This window comes from Pecten maximus, chromosome 2, assembly GCF_902652985.1.
Source record: "Pecten maximus chromosome 2, xPecMax1.1, whole genome shotgun sequence".
Taxonomy (NCBI): Eukaryota; Metazoa; Mollusca; class Bivalvia; order Pectinida; family Pectinidae; genus Pecten; species Pecten maximus.
The window spans coordinates 15,453,571-15,475,123 of NC_047016.1; the positions used below are offsets into that span (position 1 = coordinate 15,453,571).

At 35.3% G+C, this 21,553-nt stretch overlaps 1 protein-coding gene across 6 annotated transcripts in view; it reads left to right on the top strand.

Moving 5' to 3' along the window:
- LOC117319184 (receptor-type tyrosine-protein phosphatase kappa-like) overlaps positions 1–21,337 on the top strand; it is a 34,145-nt gene extending 12,808 nt beyond the window's left edge. For 3 of the 6 annotated variants that reach the window (XM_033874028.1, XM_033874023.1, XM_033874053.1), the window contains 14 exons: positions 261–356; positions 802–945; positions 1,274–1,408; positions 1,739–1,859; positions 2,368–2,594; positions 4,913–4,936; positions 8,046–8,099; positions 8,443–8,617; positions 10,378–10,523; positions 10,637–10,930; positions 11,630–11,844; positions 13,092–13,271; positions 13,933–16,425; positions 16,806–21,337. In XM_033874028.1, the coding sequence (XP_033729919.1) occupies positions 261–356; positions 802–945; positions 1,274–1,408; positions 1,739–1,859; positions 2,368–2,594; positions 4,913–4,936; positions 8,046–8,099; positions 8,443–8,617; positions 10,378–10,523; positions 10,637–10,930; positions 11,630–11,844; positions 13,092–13,271; positions 13,933–16,425; positions 16,806–16,967 (4,466 nt within the window). In that variant the 3' untranslated portion in view covers positions 16,968–21,337. The remainder of the gene's footprint in view (positions 1–260; positions 357–801; positions 946–1,273; positions 1,409–1,738; positions 1,860–2,367; positions 2,595–4,912; positions 4,937–8,045; positions 8,100–8,442; positions 8,618–10,377; positions 10,524–10,636; positions 10,931–11,629; positions 11,845–13,091; positions 13,272–13,932; positions 16,426–16,805) is intronic. The other 3 variants (XM_033874042.1, XM_033874035.1, XM_033874049.1) reach the window with 3 other exon arrangements.
- The last annotated feature ends 216 nt before the right edge of the window (positions 21,338–21,553 follow it).

A 21,553-nucleotide genomic window follows, 5' to 3' on the forward strand; every position in this document is an offset into this window, starting at 1 on the left:
AATTTTGAGGACATGAAATGGTAAAAACAACATCATAGAAGTATATTATGTACAAACTTAAATAATTTTCTGCGTAACCATAAGTCAGGTTCGTTGGGATTTCTCTGCATCTGTCACAAAAGATGCTTATTCTTAATATATGTTTTCACTGGCTCATCTATCATCGCTGGACTAGAACATTTTCATTAAAAGAATTTTCTTTAATTGTTCCATAAAAAGAAAACCTCACATTCATTAGCATCAAATTAATTTTTACGCAGGTTGTAACAAAGCTTGTGCAAGATGTGATGGACCTGGTATAACCCAATGTAGTAGCTGTCACAAAGGCTACCTGCATTCTGGAACGGCCTGTGTAGGTAAGGGAGACAATCCACATTTTCAGAAATGTTTCAAAGCATGCACATTTTTTTTGAAGTAGAGCTGTCAAATTTTGCAGTTATATTATCAACATTAATTTAATGATGCAACAATTAGCTCATTGAAAAAATAAAACTCAACATTTTTTATTTCTCACATATGATTGAAAATATCAGAAGAAATTAAAGCTTCATGTTGAATATCCAAAATTAAAATATATTTGTCCATGTGTACTAGTAATAACTACTTATTTGATTGGAGCAGTGGAGCTAATACCAAGAGAGATTTGTCCTATCAGAAAGTATTTTGGAATTTTGATCAATAAATCAGGGAGAGCTTCATTCCACTTAATGTCGATGATCCATTCATCACCTTTTGACATCTTCGTTAAGATCAGGTGATTTAAACAGGCCATACAGTAATATTGATGTTTGTGTCTGACAGAGTGTACAGAAGGAACATTTGGTATCAACTGTACTAAGGTTTGTCACTGCCTGCCTAACACCGGAGGCTGTTCCAATGTAGATGGGGCGTGCAGCTTTTTTGAGTGTGGGTGGGGATACAAGGACCCACCGTTATGTCAGACAGGTTGGTATATACACGTATAGACATTACTGTGCTGGAGAGAAAGAATTTTTTACCTTTAGCTGTTCACTTTATGATATATGTGTCAAATCTGCCTTAGCGACAAAACTTTTACATTTGGAGAGTTTAGAGAGGATAAATAATGGTACTAGTAATATCGGCTTTCATAGAACTTTATAAACTTTTTAATTGTTAAAGCATATTTTGTTGCTTCCAAGAATTTGAACAGGAGGATGATTTTTTTTTTAGCCTCATCCCCACAACTAAGTTTCAATTCTATGTGGGCCACAAAATGTTTGCGATACAAGTGATATATATATATCTATTACAGAGTGTGTGAATCAGTATGGGAAGAACTGTAAATATGACTGCCATTGTCCATTCAATGATACGTGTAATATCCAGAATGGTCAGTGTTCCAGTGGCAAGTGTGAGGAGGGTTTCTCTGGCCCCGGCTGTCAAACAGGTACATACACATTTAACATCTTGCTGAGACCTTGATTTTGAAGATACATAACTCTAATGATCAAAACCCAAGGGTGTCTCATTTTGAGAAGATTAATTAAGATATGTTTTGGACTCAACCCTTGAACTAAATGCAGTCTTGAGGTAACAATTTGAAACTGTTCACTAGAGAGTTGGAATTTCATACCTCTTTCTGAGTGATTATGCTAATCTTAGCATTTATTATAGTTAATATATCTATAAGGTTTTTCAAGTACAGTTTATAACCACATCAAACACCTTTTTAATAGATATATATAATTGAAATACATTTTATGATCATTTATGTCAGAGTTGCCTCGGTTACGGATACCACCCGTCATCAGTGGGAATGAATGTGGTAACGTCACAGTCACATGGCAAGCATGGCACGAGAGTGTGGACAATGGACAGGGTCCTATCTACAATTACCAGTGAGTTGTAGTCGGGGAGATGTTTCTAATTAATTATATCAGCAAGATATTTGAATTCAACATTGTCTGTCTTCATCAGAGTTTGTTGGGGAAAAGTGCAGATTTTGTGAAATATATGCGGTTGGTTTTATTTTCATAAACATAGACTTATCATTTATTAGTGAAAGTACAATTGTAATTGTATTGAATTGCTGAAGGGAAATAACTCTTTTTAGGATATCATTGGCATTTTAGATAAAATGAAAAAAGAACTCAAACACTCAAAATAATCATAGAAATAGAAATCAGTGATCTATATCACTGGAAACACTCATGTATAGAATTTAGTTTTTGAGTGTTTTTGATTAACAAATTCAGCCTCTCATGTATAGAATTTAGTTTTTGAGTGTTTTTGATTAACAAATTCAGCCTCTCATGTATAGAATTTAGTTTTTGAGTGTTTTTGATTAACAAATTCAGCCTCAAAAGATGCAAAATATACATCAATTTGTCTTGTTCAATGTTTCAGAGTCTGGCATAAGAGTGACAATATGTCTGACACTACATGGTACAGCCTCCTGAATACATCTGTCACGGATACACCCATCCTTACTAGCTACTCCTACAATTTTACTGGGCTTGACCCTAATTCAAAATACAGGTTCCGTGTGGACACCATCGGAAAGGACGGGAAAAAGCCATTCAGTGAAAAAATCTCTGGATTCCAAACTGATTTCTTTTCAGTGAAATGTGTTGGTAAGTCTGACAACTATTTGCTCCTCTAAGTATCATTTTGTAAGTAAATATATTATCATGATCAAGGAAAACCATTTACTCCACTTAGTATCATTTTGTAAGTAAATATATATTGTTATACACTACTGCCCAGCAAAGTCATTACAAATCTATTACAAACCCATTACAAACCTATTAAAAACACTGTTTCCATTAAAATTGGCCATTATTTCTCGTTTCCTTTTTTGGGACAAACCTGGAGTTAAGTAATGTAATGGGCATTATTTTTCTAAATTTCAATTACTTTCCTATTAATATTTTCTTTGTAATGGTCATTAACAAAATAATGGCCATTACTTCATGTTTTGTAATTTTTGTAATGGCCATTAGAGTGGAGTCATCATAATGTTATGGCCATTACTAACTGTGGATTTTATGTACTCCCATAACATTTTCCATTTAATGCCCACAACAAATTATGATCACAATGCAATGGCCATTACTTATTGGTAACTTCATGTAATGCCCATTACATTTTCGATTTAATGGCCATAACAAATTAGGGTCACAATGTAATGGCCATTACTTATTGGTACCTTCATGTAATGCCCATTACATTTTCCATTTAAAGACCATAACAAATTATGGTCATAATGCAATGGCCATTACTGAATGGTGCCTTTATGTAATGCCATTACATTCTTTTATTCTGATGTGCAATTCCTCATAAGTAACATTTTTTTCATGCAATGGCCATTACAATTGTTACAAATATCATCACATCATATTGTAATACATAATTATGACAATATTCTATATACTACCATGAATTGTTGGCCTTAAATTAATGTATTATTTCAGTATCTTATTTTTTATTATATTGTTATTGTTTAATTTCATGTCTATATTACAATACTTCAAATTTCCCGCCAAATTTTCCCGCCAAATTTTTCCCGCCCAATAACTTCAAGCAGGAGAGTTCCAATACATGACAGCCATGAGGCTTTTCTCATACAGATGAACAACATGTTATTTTACAAATGAAGGGAAGTATTTATCTTTAATACCTGGTTCATGATTAATACAAGACTACCAGGAAATGATTTATTCAACTCTGGAAGTATGTCAACCTGTTTATAGGTAAGAATTAACTTAAAACCAATCACCATGCATGTGACCTAAATTTACATAGTGTACATTATATTCAAACAGCTTTGCCATTTCTTAAATTGTATTGCCTATTTTTCTAAATTGTACAAACACACATCATATGTACATTGAGAATTAATGCAATAATGAACATAAATCACTCTTACATGTATCTGAAGAATATTAAAAGGATTTTGGGTCCACATGATTGTGTACAATACCCATTTTTGAAGCAGTTGTAAATTTGAAACAAATGATGGATCAATTTGAATGCAATTTTTAATGGAAGGACTACAAGTACAAGGATATTGTCAAACATGCATAGTGATACAGTTCATGACGAACTTTGATGAAATTAAGTGGTAAAATGCATTTTCTAAATTTTCTGAATGCGTCTCATGTAATGGTTACATGTAGGTCCATTAATTTTGTATACCTGTATATATATAATGGCCATTACACTTTTGTTTGTAAAAACGTAATGGCCATTACAATTATGTTGATCTCTGAACAGTTTTTGTACTTTAAAAGTAATGGTCATTATATTTGTAAAAATTATGGCCATTAAAGTGTATTTTCTTGTAATGGGTCTATTAGTTTTGTACACCTTTAATGGCCATTACACCTTTTCTGACGAAATGTAATGGCCGTTACAGAGTACACTTCAGAAAGTAATGACACCGTTAATGGGCATTACAAAAATGGTTTTGCTCCAAACCTAATGGCCATTACATTACACCAAAACGTTTAATGCCCATTACACCATAAGGTTTAATGCCCATTACATTGAAAACTAATTATTGATGGCCCTATTACATTGTAATGGCGATTACTTAGTGAAAACTTTAATGGGTTTGTAATGGGTTTGGCCATTACTTTAGGGGCCATTAAAGGTGTACAAAAGTAATCCCAACATATGTAATGGCTTTTTAATGGGTTTGTAATGGGCAATTTGACAGTAGTGATAGATATCAAGGAAAACAGTTTTGATGTGTAAATTTATAAAAATGGCTGTCGATCATTATGGTGAAAATTGTACTCATCAATTCTCATCATATTCCAAGTTACATTGTTTATGAAATGCATATATTACTATCAGTGTGTTGAAATACTTGCTTTAGTGCAATTTATCTAAAATATTATAAAAGCTGTGATAGATTTATTTCAAGTATGCTACATTGTTTATTTAGACAATTCATCTGCTAATGATACTGGTAAGATATGAGGAACTTGTACAGTGCATATCATCAGAAAAAAAAATCATTAATGCTTTTTGATAAATAATTGCTTATTTCATATCTTTTAACTATAACTTTGACTTAATCTTTCTTGATTGGACTTCTAATCAACTTAATGTTCTATTAACCTTATATGGAGTGAAAAGAAAATATAACAAGCATATATTGTACAGTATAAATGGAGTTCTTCTCTTTTGGTGGTGGACAGTTTGACATTATTTTACAGCATACATCACATGTGATACTACATGTGCTCATATACCTTAATCTATATGTGTGGTGCTTGTAAGTCATATCTGGTACTACACAGTGACATATGAAAATTTGATTATGCAATAAACATCATTTTAGTCCTGAGTCAGTTTTTGTATCAAGCAGATTTACTGTAGAGTATTTCACTGTGTAGACACATTTCTGCTACTTGTGACCAGATATTAATGAGAGAGAGGTATAAGCAACCTAATATCTCCTTGTACCTGTAGACGTGAATCCCTGAAATTTTGTGAGCATGATGTCATCAATTTATATGGTTTTTTCATCTGCTACACGTAGCAATAACTTTAATTCTTGTAGCCTGAGAAATTTGTTGTAAATTATGTTTTTGAACATCTGTATGATTGCTTCTTTCTTGGCTTAGTTACAAAATGTAGAGAAATCGAGTGCTCAAGAAAGACACTTGAAACATTATGTTCATACATTTACATGCCGTAACGTCATTTTACAACGTTGCAGGTAATGTCAGATTGCTTATAACCTCCCTTGTAATAAGCTGCTAAACCTGTCTAGAGGACTATCTATATACATTTGTATCTTAAAGGGGACTGTATGTATTTATATACAGTGTATCTACAAGGGGGCTGTAGGTATTTATATACATGTGTATCTACAAGGGGGCTGTAGGTATTTATATATACATGTGTATCTACAAGGGGGCTGTAGGTATTTATATACATGTATATCTACAAGGAGACTGTAGGTATTTATATACATGTGTATCTACAAGGGACATTTATATACATGTTTATCTACAAGGGGGCTGTAGGTATATACATGTGTATCTACAAGGGGGCTGTAGGTATTTATATACATGTATATCTACAAGGGGACTGTAGGTATTTATATACATGTGTATCTACAAGGGGACATTTATATACATGTGTATCTACAAGGGGGCTGTAGGTATTTACTCTCTCCATCAATCTCTTTAAATCTGTCATACTTCTGTCTAATGACCTGACTTCCTTTGGTCATCCTTATTGTCACCGAAATACACAATCCTAGAATCCCCGAGCAGTTCTACATTTTTCTGGGATGGTAAAGTATCACATACTAAATATGGGCATCAGTCCTCAATATATGTATATACAGAATTATGTCCCTTTGTTCACAGTAATAAAATTGGGAGTCTGCCCCATTATATACAGAACTAGGTCCCTTTGTTCACAGTAATAAAATTAGGAGTCTGCCCCCAGTATATACAGAATTATGTCCCTTTGTTCACAGTAATAAAATTGGGAGTCAGCCCCAAGTATATGCAGAATTATGTTCCTTTGCTCATGGTAATAAAATTTGGAGTCAGCCCCAAGTATATAACAGAATTATGTCCCTTTGCTCATGGTAATAAAATTGGGAGTCAGCCCCAAGTATATGCAGAACTATGTCCCTTTGTTGATGGTAATAAGAAGAAATAAAAATTCTCCTGTGCTATGTTTGTTTTCTAAATACCTTTCAACATCACTAATTTGTTAACTGTTATAAAATATTCTGTTTACTTTTTTTATAGCCGTTATATCTCCATTATGTTACATAACATGTCTACAATGTAATGAAGAAACTATTACATCCCTCCTACTTAAAATGACACAAAATGTATGAATTTTTTTCTTGTTTGTAAAAGTCACACGTCAGTGTCTTGTTGTAAAAGTCACTCATTGGTGTCTTGATGTATATGAGTCACTTGTGGGTGCCTTGATGTACGAGTCACTTGTGGGTGTCTTGATGTACGAGTAACTTGTGGGTGTCTTGATGTACGAGTAACTTGTGGGTGTCTTGATGTACGACTAACTTGTGGATGTCTTGATGTATGAGTAACTTGTGGGTGTCTTGATGTACGAGTCACTTGTCGGTGTCTTGATGTACAAGTCACTTGTGGGTGTCTTGATGTATGAGTCACATGACGGTGTCTTGATGTACGAGTAACTTGTGGGTGTCTTGATGTATGAGTCACTTGTGGGTGTCTTGATGTATGAGGCACTTGTGGGTGTCTTGATGTATGGGTCACTTGTGGGTGTCTTGATGTATGAGTCACATGTCAGTGTCTTGATGTACGAGTCACATGTCAGTGTCTTGATGTACGAGTCACATGTCAGTGTCTTGATGTACGAGTCACTTGTTGGTGTCTTGATGTATGAGTCACATGTCAGTGTCTTGATGTATGAGTCGCATGTCAGTGTCTTGATGTACGAGTCACATGTCAGTGTCTTGATTTACGAGTCACTTGTTGGTGTCTTGATGTATGAGTCACATGTCAGTGTCTTGATGTACGAGTAACTTGTGGGTGTCTGGATGTACAGATCACTTGTTGGTGTCTTGATGTACGAGTCACATGTCAGTGTCTTGATGTACGAGTCACTTGTTGGTGTCTTGATGTACGAGTCACTTGTGGGTGTCTTGATGTACGAGTCACTTGTGGGTGTCTTGATGTATGGGTCACTTGTGGGTGTCTTGATGTACGAGTCACTTGTGGGTGTCTTGATGTACGAGTAACTTGTGGGTGTCTTGATGTACAGATCACTTGTCAATGTCTCTGCTTAATCTTATTTGATAAGTATCATGTTTTAGCAGATTCAAGTTCCATTCTAGTGGTTCAATTTTAGACTGCATGTAGATTTGCCTTAGATTCATATTCTTGAGGAATAATCAGGATAGATTTCATGTTGATATGATCATATGATGGATAATTATCTTCATTTTCCCCTCTAATTATTCATTTGTAGGTTTGACGTGTTGGTGTTTAGAGTGGTGGTGTGAATGTCTATGTCACTAACCATTAATTTTGCTTTATTAATGCAATTTTTATCTGCAGTTCTCACAACTACAACAATAAAACCATTGATTACTACAATACAACCATTGCCAGGTAAATATACTAATCATCTATAAGTGTATATACAGGTTGGTATACTTCAAAACTTATTCTACATATGTGTGACCCTGATAAACGGTTTAACTTAAAATTACGACTTCAACTCAGACATAGTTCAGAATATTTTTGCCACAATTGCTTTGAAAATCGTATAAAGAAAAAAAATGGTAATGGAACATTGACATATGTTATAATTACCACTTTAGGTAAGAACGAATCATCTAATCTTATTGATATATAAATTTGCACATTAGATGAATTAATGTTTTTTTATTGGTTGGTCTCATCATTCATTAAGTAAGACTTTCATATCCAGGTATTTTCTTTATTTTTACAGTGGCAGTTTTCACTGATTTTGACGTCACAGTAAACATATCTGATATGTCACTGTATGTAAACTGGACCCTGCTGACGGACCAGAGCGTATCCTTCGACAACCTAACATTGATGTATCGTGTGGCCAGGGTACGTGGCTGTGGTCCAGACATCGTTGACTCTAAGTTTCAAGTAGTGTAAGTTTTTATGTAACATTAGATTTTCTTCAGTTATTCGAACATTTTTATCTGTACAAACGATTTCCAGATACTGTCTTCTTTTGAATAATAGAATTATATGGAGTGATTATGATTTTGCTTTTCTGTTGTTTGAACGGTTCCTCTGGTTTCATCTTCTGGTTCTAAGTTCCTTGGTTTTTGTCAAAAACATCAAGTTGACAGACCCAATCAGATTAAAATCAGCTGTTACATGGCTATGTTTACTGCGAACTTCGCCAGAACAGGCATGTAATAGGTGATTTTAATCTGATTGGTCCAGACCACACTGTTTAAGGTCAACATGCAGAAGATACAGTTCTCTGTACTTCTAAATCAAAGGAGAAATTAGTCCAAAGCTCAGTCAAATCTAGATCAGGTCATGATTTAAAATCATAGATATTTTTCTGTTTTAAGCTTCTAAATGTTTATATAATGAATCTCTTTAGATGCTGCTATTTCTGTACTTTAGCTTTTTGCATAAAATTATTGTAATTGTTCACTTCTTATCAAAATTATCTTCATTAAGTTCCCCCGATATACATGTATGTAAAGGAGGTGGTGCATAGGAGGGCTAAATCGGCCCACGGCGATTTTTTTCCCGGAAACATATTTTTGTCAAAAGCATGATATCCCCGATTATGTGGGAGGAATTAATTTCCATTCCTCAATGTATATATTCTTTTTTTGGTGATTTCATTATTTCGCCATCTAACTGCATAAAAAGCTAATGTTTTGACCACTAATTATTATAGAACACATTTTTATTTCCTATTTGTGAAACAAATTCACCCCATTTGTTTAAGGTTTAATTTTGTATATGAATCATCACGCTCCGTGACACTAAAATTAAATTTCAGCCTAATTTGATGTCTTCTTTGTGAAAATCATTGCTTTTAACTTTTCATTTAAAGTCTAATACCACAAAGTTATTAATGGAGTACTATCAAAATTTCCGGTTAGAAATAATCTATGGATATTCATAAACATTTAATGAAACAAATTTATTTGGTGAATTACTGGATATGCCAAGATTTTATTATGTTAAATGCATACACCCCCAATTTTGGACAACATATCAAAGTACCGAAAGTACTGAAAAATAGAGGCAAATGCTAAAAATCCAACAAAAATAACAATGCAACCAGACTTTACTGCTTGTGTCAGACAGGGTGCTCCTTTTTAACCCTTGGGTTTTTAATACAATTTACTTCATGACCTTTCTTTGTAAGCAAAAATCTTTTGTTATCCAGTAATTTTTGATGATTTTTTTTGGTTGTGTATCAAGATTAATATGCAAACATGTTTTTTAAAAGCAAAATTTGATAGTACTCCAACGATTATTACATTTTATCTACTTAACAAATAAAAGAACATTTCAAGAAGGTAATTTTTTTACTGATAATTTTGTTAAAAAAGCTGTAATTACACTTTCTATTATACAAATTCATACTAAACACACATGTTTTTATAAAATATAACATCACATGAGACTATCAATGCAATATGAAATTTATCAAGTACTTTTGTATGAGAAATATCCTGAATTTAAAAGGGAGGGTACACATTTTTTACAGAAATCATGTTAGGTGGTGCTGCGTATACAGCATTTGCCAATTTTCGTTTTAGTGTCTAAAATGACATGTATTTGGTAAAAGTCTATCATAATATCATGCATAAAATAATATTCAGCCGTGGGCCGCCATGCACCACCTCCTTTACATTTAATGTTTTTCCTTCAGCTCTTTATTGAACAGTACAAATAGAAGCGTTCCCGCTCTCTTGCCATGGAGAAAATATGAGTACAAAGTGTATGTTTCAATTGCTCGTGGCAACTTGACGGAGTCGAGGATGGAACAGGAAGGGGAATTCTACACACCTGCCAAAGGTCAGTTAGGTTTAATGTAGGAATTAAAACAACACTGATTAAAACTAAGTCTGTAGTTTCTCAATCACACTATCAGACTTTGTTAAGACTAACACTAAATATTTCTATTTCAGCTCCGACTGGCTTTGTCCTTGATTTGCGTGTGACATCATCCTCTGCTACTACGGGTTCTTTAGCATGGAATAAACCAGAATGTAACAACAGGAACGGGGTGTTCAAGAATTACACGATCTTGGTGAAAAATTTAAACAATACTGCAGCTACTGTGTTGAATTATACTACTGTCTTGGAGAGTGTCAACCTGCCAAATCTCATCTCATATACGGTATACAATGTGATGGTTAGTTTTGTGAACGAGGAAGGTGTTGGACCACCTGGATCTGTGTTCCTGACTACACTAGAAGCTGGTAAGTACACAAGATTCTGTTTACCTGTTATGTGTTCATACTGTCAGACAAATTTTGTTTTTCCACAGTGACGTGACATATTTTACATGGCAAAATACTATCAGCTTAATATTTGTTGATTGAAAATTAAAATTGTAATAATAAAAATTTAGGAAAAATGATATTTTGAAAATTATAAGATTGATAATTTTAATCACATAGTTTTAGTTTCTTTTTTAAAAAGGCTTATAATAATATTGTTCCTCCAGCAATATTCTTGTTTTGACATGCTGCATTGTATGTAAAATGTTTGCAATAACTTGTAAGTCTTAGAAAACTTACTTGACTTTGAAAAAAAAACTTTCTATGAAAAACTGATGTCATTTAAATTTGATAATCAGTTAAAAACATTTAAACATATATGATACCTGAACATTGTTTAGTTAGCTCTGCTATGATTAGTATTAAACATCAAAGTTTATGGGCATGTGTTTGTGTATAGTGAGGAAACTTTCATCACAGGAATGTTATATTGTTTGTCTTGGTTGTTATAACTATATTGCATGTTGTCATCTGTTAGTTCATGTTCACTTTCTATCTCTAAATACATCAATTCAATTTGTTTGATAATTTGCCAGAATGAACAGCAGATTTTGTTTTGGTTTCATTTCACATCACCTTAAATCACATTTTTATGTTTAACCACACATTGATTTATAGCTCCGTCAGCACCTGAAATCACCGGTATGACCTCTACGGTTTCCAACATTATCGTGACCTATGACCCCCCAGTGACCTCAAATGGGGTCATAAGGGAGTACATGGTTTTCTACAGTAAAAGTGCTACATTTGTGGATGAGACAAGAAAGTCTGCTCAACAGGCAACGAGTATCACCATTACTGGATTGAACCCTGCCACACTCTACTACTTCAAGGTACTCCAAAGGATTAATACAAAACCTTTGTTTATAACTACTATACATGGGGAAAACAGGCAGATATACACATCACAAACAGGATATATAGACAGGTGGTAGTTCTAGACAGTGGGTAGTTATAGGAAGGTAGTAGTTATAGACAGGTGGTAGTTATAGACAAGTGGTATTTATAGAGAGATGGTAGATATAGACAGGTGGTTGTTATAGACAGGTGGGTAGTTATAGACAGGTAGGTAGTTATAGACAGGTGGTAGTTATAGACAGGTGATAGTCTATCTCAAAAGGTGTCCTGACCTACGGTGTATATCACTAGGGGTCCTGACCTACAGTGTATATCACTAGGGGCCCTGGCCTACAGTGTAGATCACTAGGGGTCCTGACCTACAGCGTATATCTCTAGGGGTCCTGACCTACAGTGTATATCACTAGGGGTCCTGACCTACAGTGTATATCACTAGGGGTTCTGACCTACAGTGTATATCACTAGGGGTCGTGACCTACAGTGTATATCACTTGGGGTCATGACCTACAGTGTATATCACTAGGGTTCCTGACCTACAGTGTATATCACTAGGGGTCCTGACCTACACTGTATATCACTAGGGGTTCTGACCTACAGTGTATATCACTAGGGGTCCTGACCTACACTGTATATCTCTAGGGGTCCTGACCTACAGTGTATATCACTAGGGGTCCTGATCTACAGTGTATATCACTAGGGGTCCTGACCTACATTGTATATCACTAGGGGTCGTGACCTACAGTGTATATCACTTGGGGTCATGACCTACAGTGTATATCACTAGGGTTCCTGACCTACAGTGTATATCACTAGGGGTCCTGACCTACAGTGCATATCACTAGGGGTCCTGACCTACAGTGTATTTCTCTAGGGGTACTGGCCTACAGTGTAGATCACTTGGGGGTCATGACCTACAGTGTATATCTCTAGGGGTCGTGACCTACAGTGTATATCACTTGGGGTCCTGACCTACAGTGTATATCACTAGGGTTCCTGACCTACAGTGTAGATCACTAGGGGTCCTGACCTACAGTGTATCACTTGGGGTTCTGACCTACGGTGTATATCACTATGGGTCCTGACCTACACTGTATATCACTAGGGGTCCTGACCTACAGTGTAGATCACTAGGGGTCCTGATCTACAGCGTATATCACTAGGGGTCTAGTAACAATAACTGTGTGTCAAATGATACAAGGTCAGATGTTTTCCTTAATTACAGGTACAGGCACGTACAGGTGAGAGTCGATGGGGAAACTACAGTGAGGTAGGCAATAAAACCACTCTTCCTGACAAACCTTCAGACTTGGCTCTTCTCACCATCAATGACAGGAATGTATCATGTCTGGAGATAGTGTGGAAACCGCCAACTACACCTAATGGGGCGATAACACAATACAAGGTAAACACCCACTCCCAAAGGGAAGATAACTCTGTAAAAGGTAAACACTCACTCCCAAAGGGAAGATAACTCTGTAAAAGGTAAACATCCACTCCCAAAGGGAAGATAACCCTGTAAAAGGTAAACACCCACTCCCAATTGGGAGATAACTCTGTAAAAGGTAAACATCCACTCCCAATGGGGAGATGACTCTGTAAAAGGTAAACATCCACTCCCAATGGGGAGATAACTCTGTAAAAGGTAAACATCCACTCCCAATGGGGAGATGACTCTGTAAAAGGTAAACATCCACTCCCAATGGGGAGATAACTCTGTAAAAGGTAAACACCCACATACAACCAGCTTTTGAAGGAGCCCGATTAGCATCAAATTGGGTTTTGTTGTACAGTAGTTCAGTTAAAAAATGCCCAACACTCGCATGGCTTGACAATTGACTGCAAGCTCTTTAACAAGCTTCACCTACATCTGGCCTTTTTGATTGGCTCGGTAAAAACAACTAGATGCAACTGCTGTAGTTCTAAAAAAAGTATTAAGTGAAGTTGAGGAAAAGTGGGAATGTCAACGGGGTGCAATATAACCAGTTAGTTTTATATAAAGTGAAGTATCTCTAGTTCCCATTGAGGTATGTAATGTTCTGATAATGAATATCTTATACTTACAGATACAGTACCAGGACATGAAGAACGATACGTTGTATCCTGAAACTATTCTAAATGCTGCAGTGTCCTCCTACGTCCTGTGTAACCTTCACCCAGGCAGACGATACATGATATCAGTTAGTGCTGCAACTTCTGCAGGATTTGGTGACCCTTCTATTGTGTTTGGGACCACAGTTATAGGTCAACCTCCCATACATACAGCTCCGTTCTTTGTTAATGTCACCGACACCCAGATCACCATCATCCTCAACCAAGTGGTCATTGACACAGGACCTCTGACTGAGTACAGGTTGTATGTTCAAGACCTGACAGCAAAAAGGGCCGCCCCGGGAGATTTGGTGGCTAGCTTTCCATCGGCAGAAATTACATCACCACGGCTATTTGTCGTAGGTGGTGGGGTACCAACGTCCAACAAACCATTGACTAAAAATCATGTGTATGTTATATCACTGGAAATCGTCAGCTACTTAGATGAAGTTAGAAAGACTGGCATAAGTAGCATGGTACCAATTCAAACAAAGACAGGCTTGCCTGTCACCGGAGCAGCCACAACTGATACATCAAACAATACACCCGTCATTGTGGCAGTGGTTGTCATTATCCTGTTACTGCTCATAGCAGCTCTTGTCGTTGGTTTGATATTCTGGTACAAGCGCCGTCAGGGCAGATATGTCTACCAGCCACAAAGTAACGAAAAAGAGCCATACAATCTCATCCCAATGCCTGAACAAGACTACTACGATCCAATGAAACACTGGAATACTATCTACTCCAACCGTGAAAGTCGCTACATCATCGCCGGACAGGAACTCCTCCCAGGTGAAACTGAAATAATGTCCAACGGATCAACTTCTGTAAATGGCGGACCACCGATATCGTTTAGTCAGGAGTTCCATGACCTTCCACATGGACAGCTGTCTTCATGGAATGCAGCTGTAATGAGCAAAAACGCAAACAAAAATAGATTTCCTCATCTTCTTCCATATGATCACACTAGAGTGGTGCTGAACGCAGATGAAAACTCCAATGGAGATTTTATAAATGCAAATTACATCCATGGTTACAAGAAATCTGAGGAGTATATAGCTGCACAGAGCCCTTTTAACGATGAGACAGTGCTCGATTTCTGGAGGATGATATTCCAGAAAAATATAAAAATTGTGGTGATGATTACGAACACGGTGGAAGACAGTATTGTCAAGTGCACGCAATACTGGCCAGATACAAATCAGGGCAGAGTTCATTACGGATCCTTTGTTCTTGAGATAATAGAAACACGGCAGTTTGCAGACTATGTCATCAGGACGATCAAAATCACAACGCGTCATAGCTCATCTCATAGGTTCATTCATCTTTTTGAGTTCTGTTCCTGGCCAGATCATGGTGTACCGGCTGATTCTATTCCAATGCTGGATATGAGGAACAAGGTGAGGGATTACCGTGGGAACGATAGAAGTCCACTCCTTGTCCACTGTGGCACCGGAGTCAGTAGAACTGGTAGCTATATAGCAATAGACGCCCTGCTGGAGCAGTACGAGGCTGAGGGCAGGATTAGTGTTTTCTCCTTCATAAGGAAACTGCGCAAGGACAGGGTAGCGTTGGTCAGGACACTGAAACAGTATGTGTTCATTTATGATGCTATATTTGAGGAAAGGGTGGCAGGAAACACAAGGGTCGGGCCTGACTTAAAGTCCAGGTACCATGAGCTTACACACAAAAATCCAAAAACAAAACATTCCTTCTTAAAAGACCAGTTCATTTGTTTACAGCGATATACGCGGAAGGTCACTCCAAAGAAGTGTCATACTGCTCTCTTGCCGCTCAATGTAGTGAAAAATCGCTTCCCAGATGTTGTCCCTCCGGATGACTTCCGACCTGTTTTGGAAGCAGCTGCCTTTGGCAGAACAGATTATATTAATGCTGTGTTTTTAGACAGTCACAGGAGGAAAAACCACTTCATTGTAACACAGACTCCACTCCACACCACAATAACTGACTTCTGGAAACTTGTGTATGATCTGGACATCAACACAATAGTGATGATGGAGTCCTACAAACACGAAGATGATACCTGTGCAGAATATTGGCCAGACCACAGGGCAAAGAAATTTGAACCTTTCTTCATTGACAATACTGAAGACTACCAAAGAGAAAATGTCACAATACGTCATTTCAACGTAACCAGCATGCAGCAGCCGCGCAGTCCACCACATAAAGTGCGTCAATATCAGTTTAATGCTTGGGAAGATCCAGACTTCATTCCAAAGTCCAAGTCGATGTTACTTGACCTCATTGACATGGTAACAGATTGGCAGAAGGAGGAGAATGGGGACCAGACACCCATTCTAGTGCACTGTAAGGACGGTGCCACACACAGCGGATTGTTCTGTGCTGTCGTAGCCATTTGTCAGGCTATGCATGATGACGGAGATGTAGATGTGTTCCATACTATCAAACACATGAAGCGACGGAGGGCGCAGATAATTGATATGCTGGTAAGTGAAGGTCATGGTTATATGACCTTGAGAGAAGGTTATGGTTATATGACCTTGAGAGAAGGTCATATGTATGTGCTTTGTTTACATGTATATGAGAGCGAAGGTTGTCCATTTGTTAAAGTCTTTGTTATATTGAAATTGGGAAAAAGTCATCTGTATAAATGCTTTGTATGTATGAGAGTGAAGGTTATCCATTAGTCATTGTTGTATTAGTTTCTAAGTTAACTGACATTGCTGGTATGTAAAGGTCAATTGCATACTCATTAGTGAAGGTCATTGATATGCTTCTGAATGAATATAACAAGAACAAACATAAATATTGATAACAAGACAATGCTATAATGATTACTGAATCAGTGTTACCTTATTGTTTACAGGACCAGTACCGGTTCTGTTACCGAGTTCTCTGGGACTACATGAACTTGAGGATGGCGGGCGGAACTCTAACAAACATGATGAACCACAGCAACAACGACCCCCTGTATATCCCTGGCAGCCTGAGTCTGGCCTCCTACACGTCACACCTCGAGTACATGTGATGAGTTTCATGGAGTCTGGCCTCCTACTCGTCACACATCGAGTACATGTGACAAGTTTTATGGAGTCTGGCCTCCTACACGTCACGCCTCGAGTACATGTGACAAGTTTTATGGAGTCTGGCTACACGTCACACCTCGAGTACATGTGATGGGTTTTATGTAGTCAAGCCTCCTGCATGTCACACCTTGAGTATTAGTGGTCAGTAAAAGAGCAGAATTTACAATGTAATCTTGATAAACAGCAATTATTTCAGCAACATATTGGGTTGATAACGAATTTGGTGACCCATTTAATGAGAAAACATGTATTAAGAATAACAATGGAGGCAATGGATAAAAGTATGTACAGGTAACAACAAAGGTTTTACTGCCACGATAGTAAAAAGTTCAAGCTATACAGTAAGGCCTCAAAATGTTCTTATTTTTAAACAGGGCATTTTTATGAGCTTAGAGTCATTTCAATTTGACCATAAACGTTTTTTTTATACTAAAATCCTGTGAGCAAATTGTTGTCTTTCGTTTCCAACAACCGAAATCCGAAATTTTTGATACATGCAAATGGACTGGCATTTTGTCCACTGTCTTATTGTTAACTGCAATTTGACTTTAATTTTTGATTTTATAGTACTTAGCAGTGCCTTGATAGCCTACATAACGGATGGGGAAATTATAAGTTTGTACATGTTGGCAGTTTTTAACTATAAATATTTTATGTATAAAATACAGTTTGTAACACAGCAGTGTTAAAAATCTTCCTGGGATGAAATCTGTCTTGAACAGCGAGATATTATTGATTTAAGAGAATATATATTCTACATGTGAGGTGTGAAATTATTGTGATAACTTTTGAAAATATCACCTGTTGATCGATGTATCACCTTAAGTTGGCATTACTTGGTTTGTCGCCAGCTTTATCATCAAGATAAGGGTTTCCAAATGACAACTTTCAAAGGAAGTAAAACGATCATATATAACTGTGAGGATATATTTTACCCAAGTGACAACCACTTAACCCGAGCTTAATGATCAGAGTACTTGATATACCTTAAACGAGGATGCTAATACAATACGGTACACACTTTTATGTACAAATCTAGCAGCTGAGGTTTTTGAATTCATGATTTCCACTTGCTGCAAAATGCATGAAAGTACTATGGAATTAAACTTTAAACAATAGTTATTGGGATTTTAAACGCATTGTCTTCCTAAACACATGTTAGCAAGCAATATATCTGCATGTGTATAATAACTGGAAATTTCAGATAGGATTTGATAGTTTATAATATATTCCTTGATAGATGTCATACATCGGCAGATATGTGCTTGGTCCATTGAATAATTTTAAAGTCACTGGCATTGTCCAATTTGCTGTTTTATATAAACCGTAAATAACCTTAAAGATAATTTTCAGTAGTATTTTATGGTTGTTTATAATCAGTGTAATAACCCAAATAATATCTGCTATAAATATAATATAGATTATAGATCTCATAGTCTTTAGGTCAGTTTTACAACATATGCCGTCCATTAATGAAAACATTTCAATGTTAGATAGTACTTACTCGTTTTTGTTGATATTTCCTGTCTTCTGTACTCATGAAGTTCTGTAGTGCTGAGAAAACTGTTTTTGAAAATTTAGGTACATTGTTGAATATTAAGCCTAATCTACTGTATTGTTATCAATGAAATTCAATGTAAGGGTGATTTTGTTACAGAAAAAAATATTCAATAGGTACTACAAACAAAATAAAAAGGCAAAACTGTCATTATGTACATTGAAGTATACCTTGTTTAAAAAAAACTGTTCTAAAAATATTATATTAATAAAAACTTATGGTTGTCCCATTTTTGGGGATGTGTATACAGTATTTGCATTAATTATGGATAGATTGATGGATGGATAGAATTTTACATCTTTGTAACAAAAAACCTATAATCTTATACATAATCATGTGAAGAGAAACAGGACAGAAACTATGAAAAAATAAAACGAAAAATCACCTAAATATTACATTTAATTCAGTTTCTAGAAATAGTACTTTCATAGAAGTGTAAAAAAAAATCTGAATTAAACATTTGTGAATGGAAGCATGAACAGTTTTAACAATACATTAATATTACTTGATCCATACTCAGTAAATAATATAACAGTTTGTATGAAAAGCATTCATCTTGATAGGGTAATTTTTACTATCACATACACATTGTATTGATATTTCACAAAACTTGTAACTTGTTTTTTGATAGACTTTAATCTTGCCAATAAGTGGTGGTTTATATTGGCCTGTATCTGTTATATACATGTATACTCTTCCTACAGTATTGACATCCAGTATTCATCCAATAGCTGTACCTGTGTTTAGATATGTAAAACTGTAACTAGTGGTGATAGGAAACTATTTGTTTTTAAATGTTTTATAGTAGTATTACTTTTAACATTTTATGTTGATTCCCCACCTTAATCTTGAGTATAGTTTTTGTTCGGTTTTTAATGTTGATCTATTCGGATATCTGTAGATTTTCTGTTATATTTCGTAAGGTTCACAATTGTTATATGGCTTATGTACCATTAAATAGAATTGTGATTATATGGTTTACAAAAACCAGTATCATTTTAAACAGGTCAAGGCGTTTTTCTGTCTTTGCTTTAGATCTTTTCTACGTACATGTATTTTCAGTCATAGACATTAGATAACCATTGATGCAGTCAACTCCCATACCAATGAACATGGAAAAACTTTTTAGTGTCACTTTTGAAACTTTCCTTCAGTTTTAATCCATATATAGGTTTTAATCAGTATTTATATAAATCTAAATCCATATGTCCATTTCAGTCGATGTATATGCTTTATCTGACTTACATGTTGTGTGTAAGTTAAATGGTGCTGTTTTAAGTCTTCTAGCTATATATATCTATAGCTCCTTATTGAACACTAGTTATTTTTATAATTCATACTAGTCCACTGAATGTGATATTATATATCTACGGTAGAATGTGATAGCACTATATATCTACATTATTGTTAAACGGTGACATACTTGTATATATTTCACTTGATTTAAAGTATATTTAAACAGTAGTTTTATAAACTATGCAGGGAGTCAAGCATGAATGATAAAGACCGTTATGAACAGTAGACATTGTTGACGTTTAAGAAGTATTCCCAGCTCACTTTGTACATGCTATAATTGGTCGTAAAGATGAGGTGTGCCTATACAATGTATATGACAGAGAAGTCTGTAGTGGATAACGCAATTTGTTTATAGTGTCAATTTTAATTGATATTTAATAAACTGATAACGTCGATACACGTATAAAAAGGTTTGTAATTGTGACTTCAGTTGTGTTTGGTGTTAACTTAATGTCTTAATTAAAAAATTCATGGTTTCAAATTATTATTTTTTATTATTTTAACAGTGGTGTTTGTTATTATCTGCAATGTAATTTACTTTTATTCCAAATATGAACAGACCAGATAATATAATTGTTGTATACATAGTAAATATTGGTTGAGTATGCTACATTGCATGTTCCATTTGAGGGATACTTTTTCAAATCGTTTCGCTTAGAAAATTGTATCGCTCACATTTCGAAATATTGAAAACAAATCTGTCTTTTTGAATTGAAAAAAATATATCGTTCTGATACTAGCGATTCGATTGTTGTATCGGGTACGTGCTATGTCTAAGGCATACACATGTTGTTTAGGAACATTCCATTATGTAAGTGATACATAAGTATACAACATTCTTTGATAGAGAACACCTCTGTTCTTATTCCAGAACATATCTATTGACCAGAATGAATTAACTGTGATATTTATTTATGTACCTCCTAGTAATCCAGTAGAATTAACATTTATATATTAAATTGTATTTTATTTGTAACTTCATTCATAATGGTTCACATTCCAAAGAAATGTACACTTATTCTAAATGTTCAAACCATTTTCACGGAGTAGATAAAACAAAGGATTACATGTGTTACACATTTGTATGATTAATTGATTTATACTTTTAAGTTGATATTATCAGTTGAATTAATCTCGTTTCCAAATGCAGGTTTGTACACAATATTAATTGATTAATTGTTGTTTTTAGTTAGCTTCCCAATAATATCTTTCCTAGGTTACTGGTTAGGTAGAAAGAAAACAGCATATAATCTATATTACTGGATGTCACCTGCTGTATCATGTGATCTATATTATTGGATACCACGTGCTATATCTGTATTATCATGTGATCTATCCTTACATTTTAATTAACATTATGATTGCAGTGATACGATTTGTTGATTGTTTGTAATAAATGATACATGTATATTTACTTACAATATATAATGCTAACATTATTAAAGAAAATGAGAAAAAGATATATGTTACTTTTTCATTCAAACTTTTTTTTTCAAGAGGCTCAGTGAGCTAATATTGAGCTTAGATCATGCCTTAGAGGCTCAGTGAGCTAATATTGAGCTTAGATCATGCCTGGATGAAGGACTACCACCTACCATGTTAGTTCAAATTAAATGCCCTGATCTACTTTCAGTGTCACAGGGGTCAATATCTTTAAAGGTTTTCTGATAACCA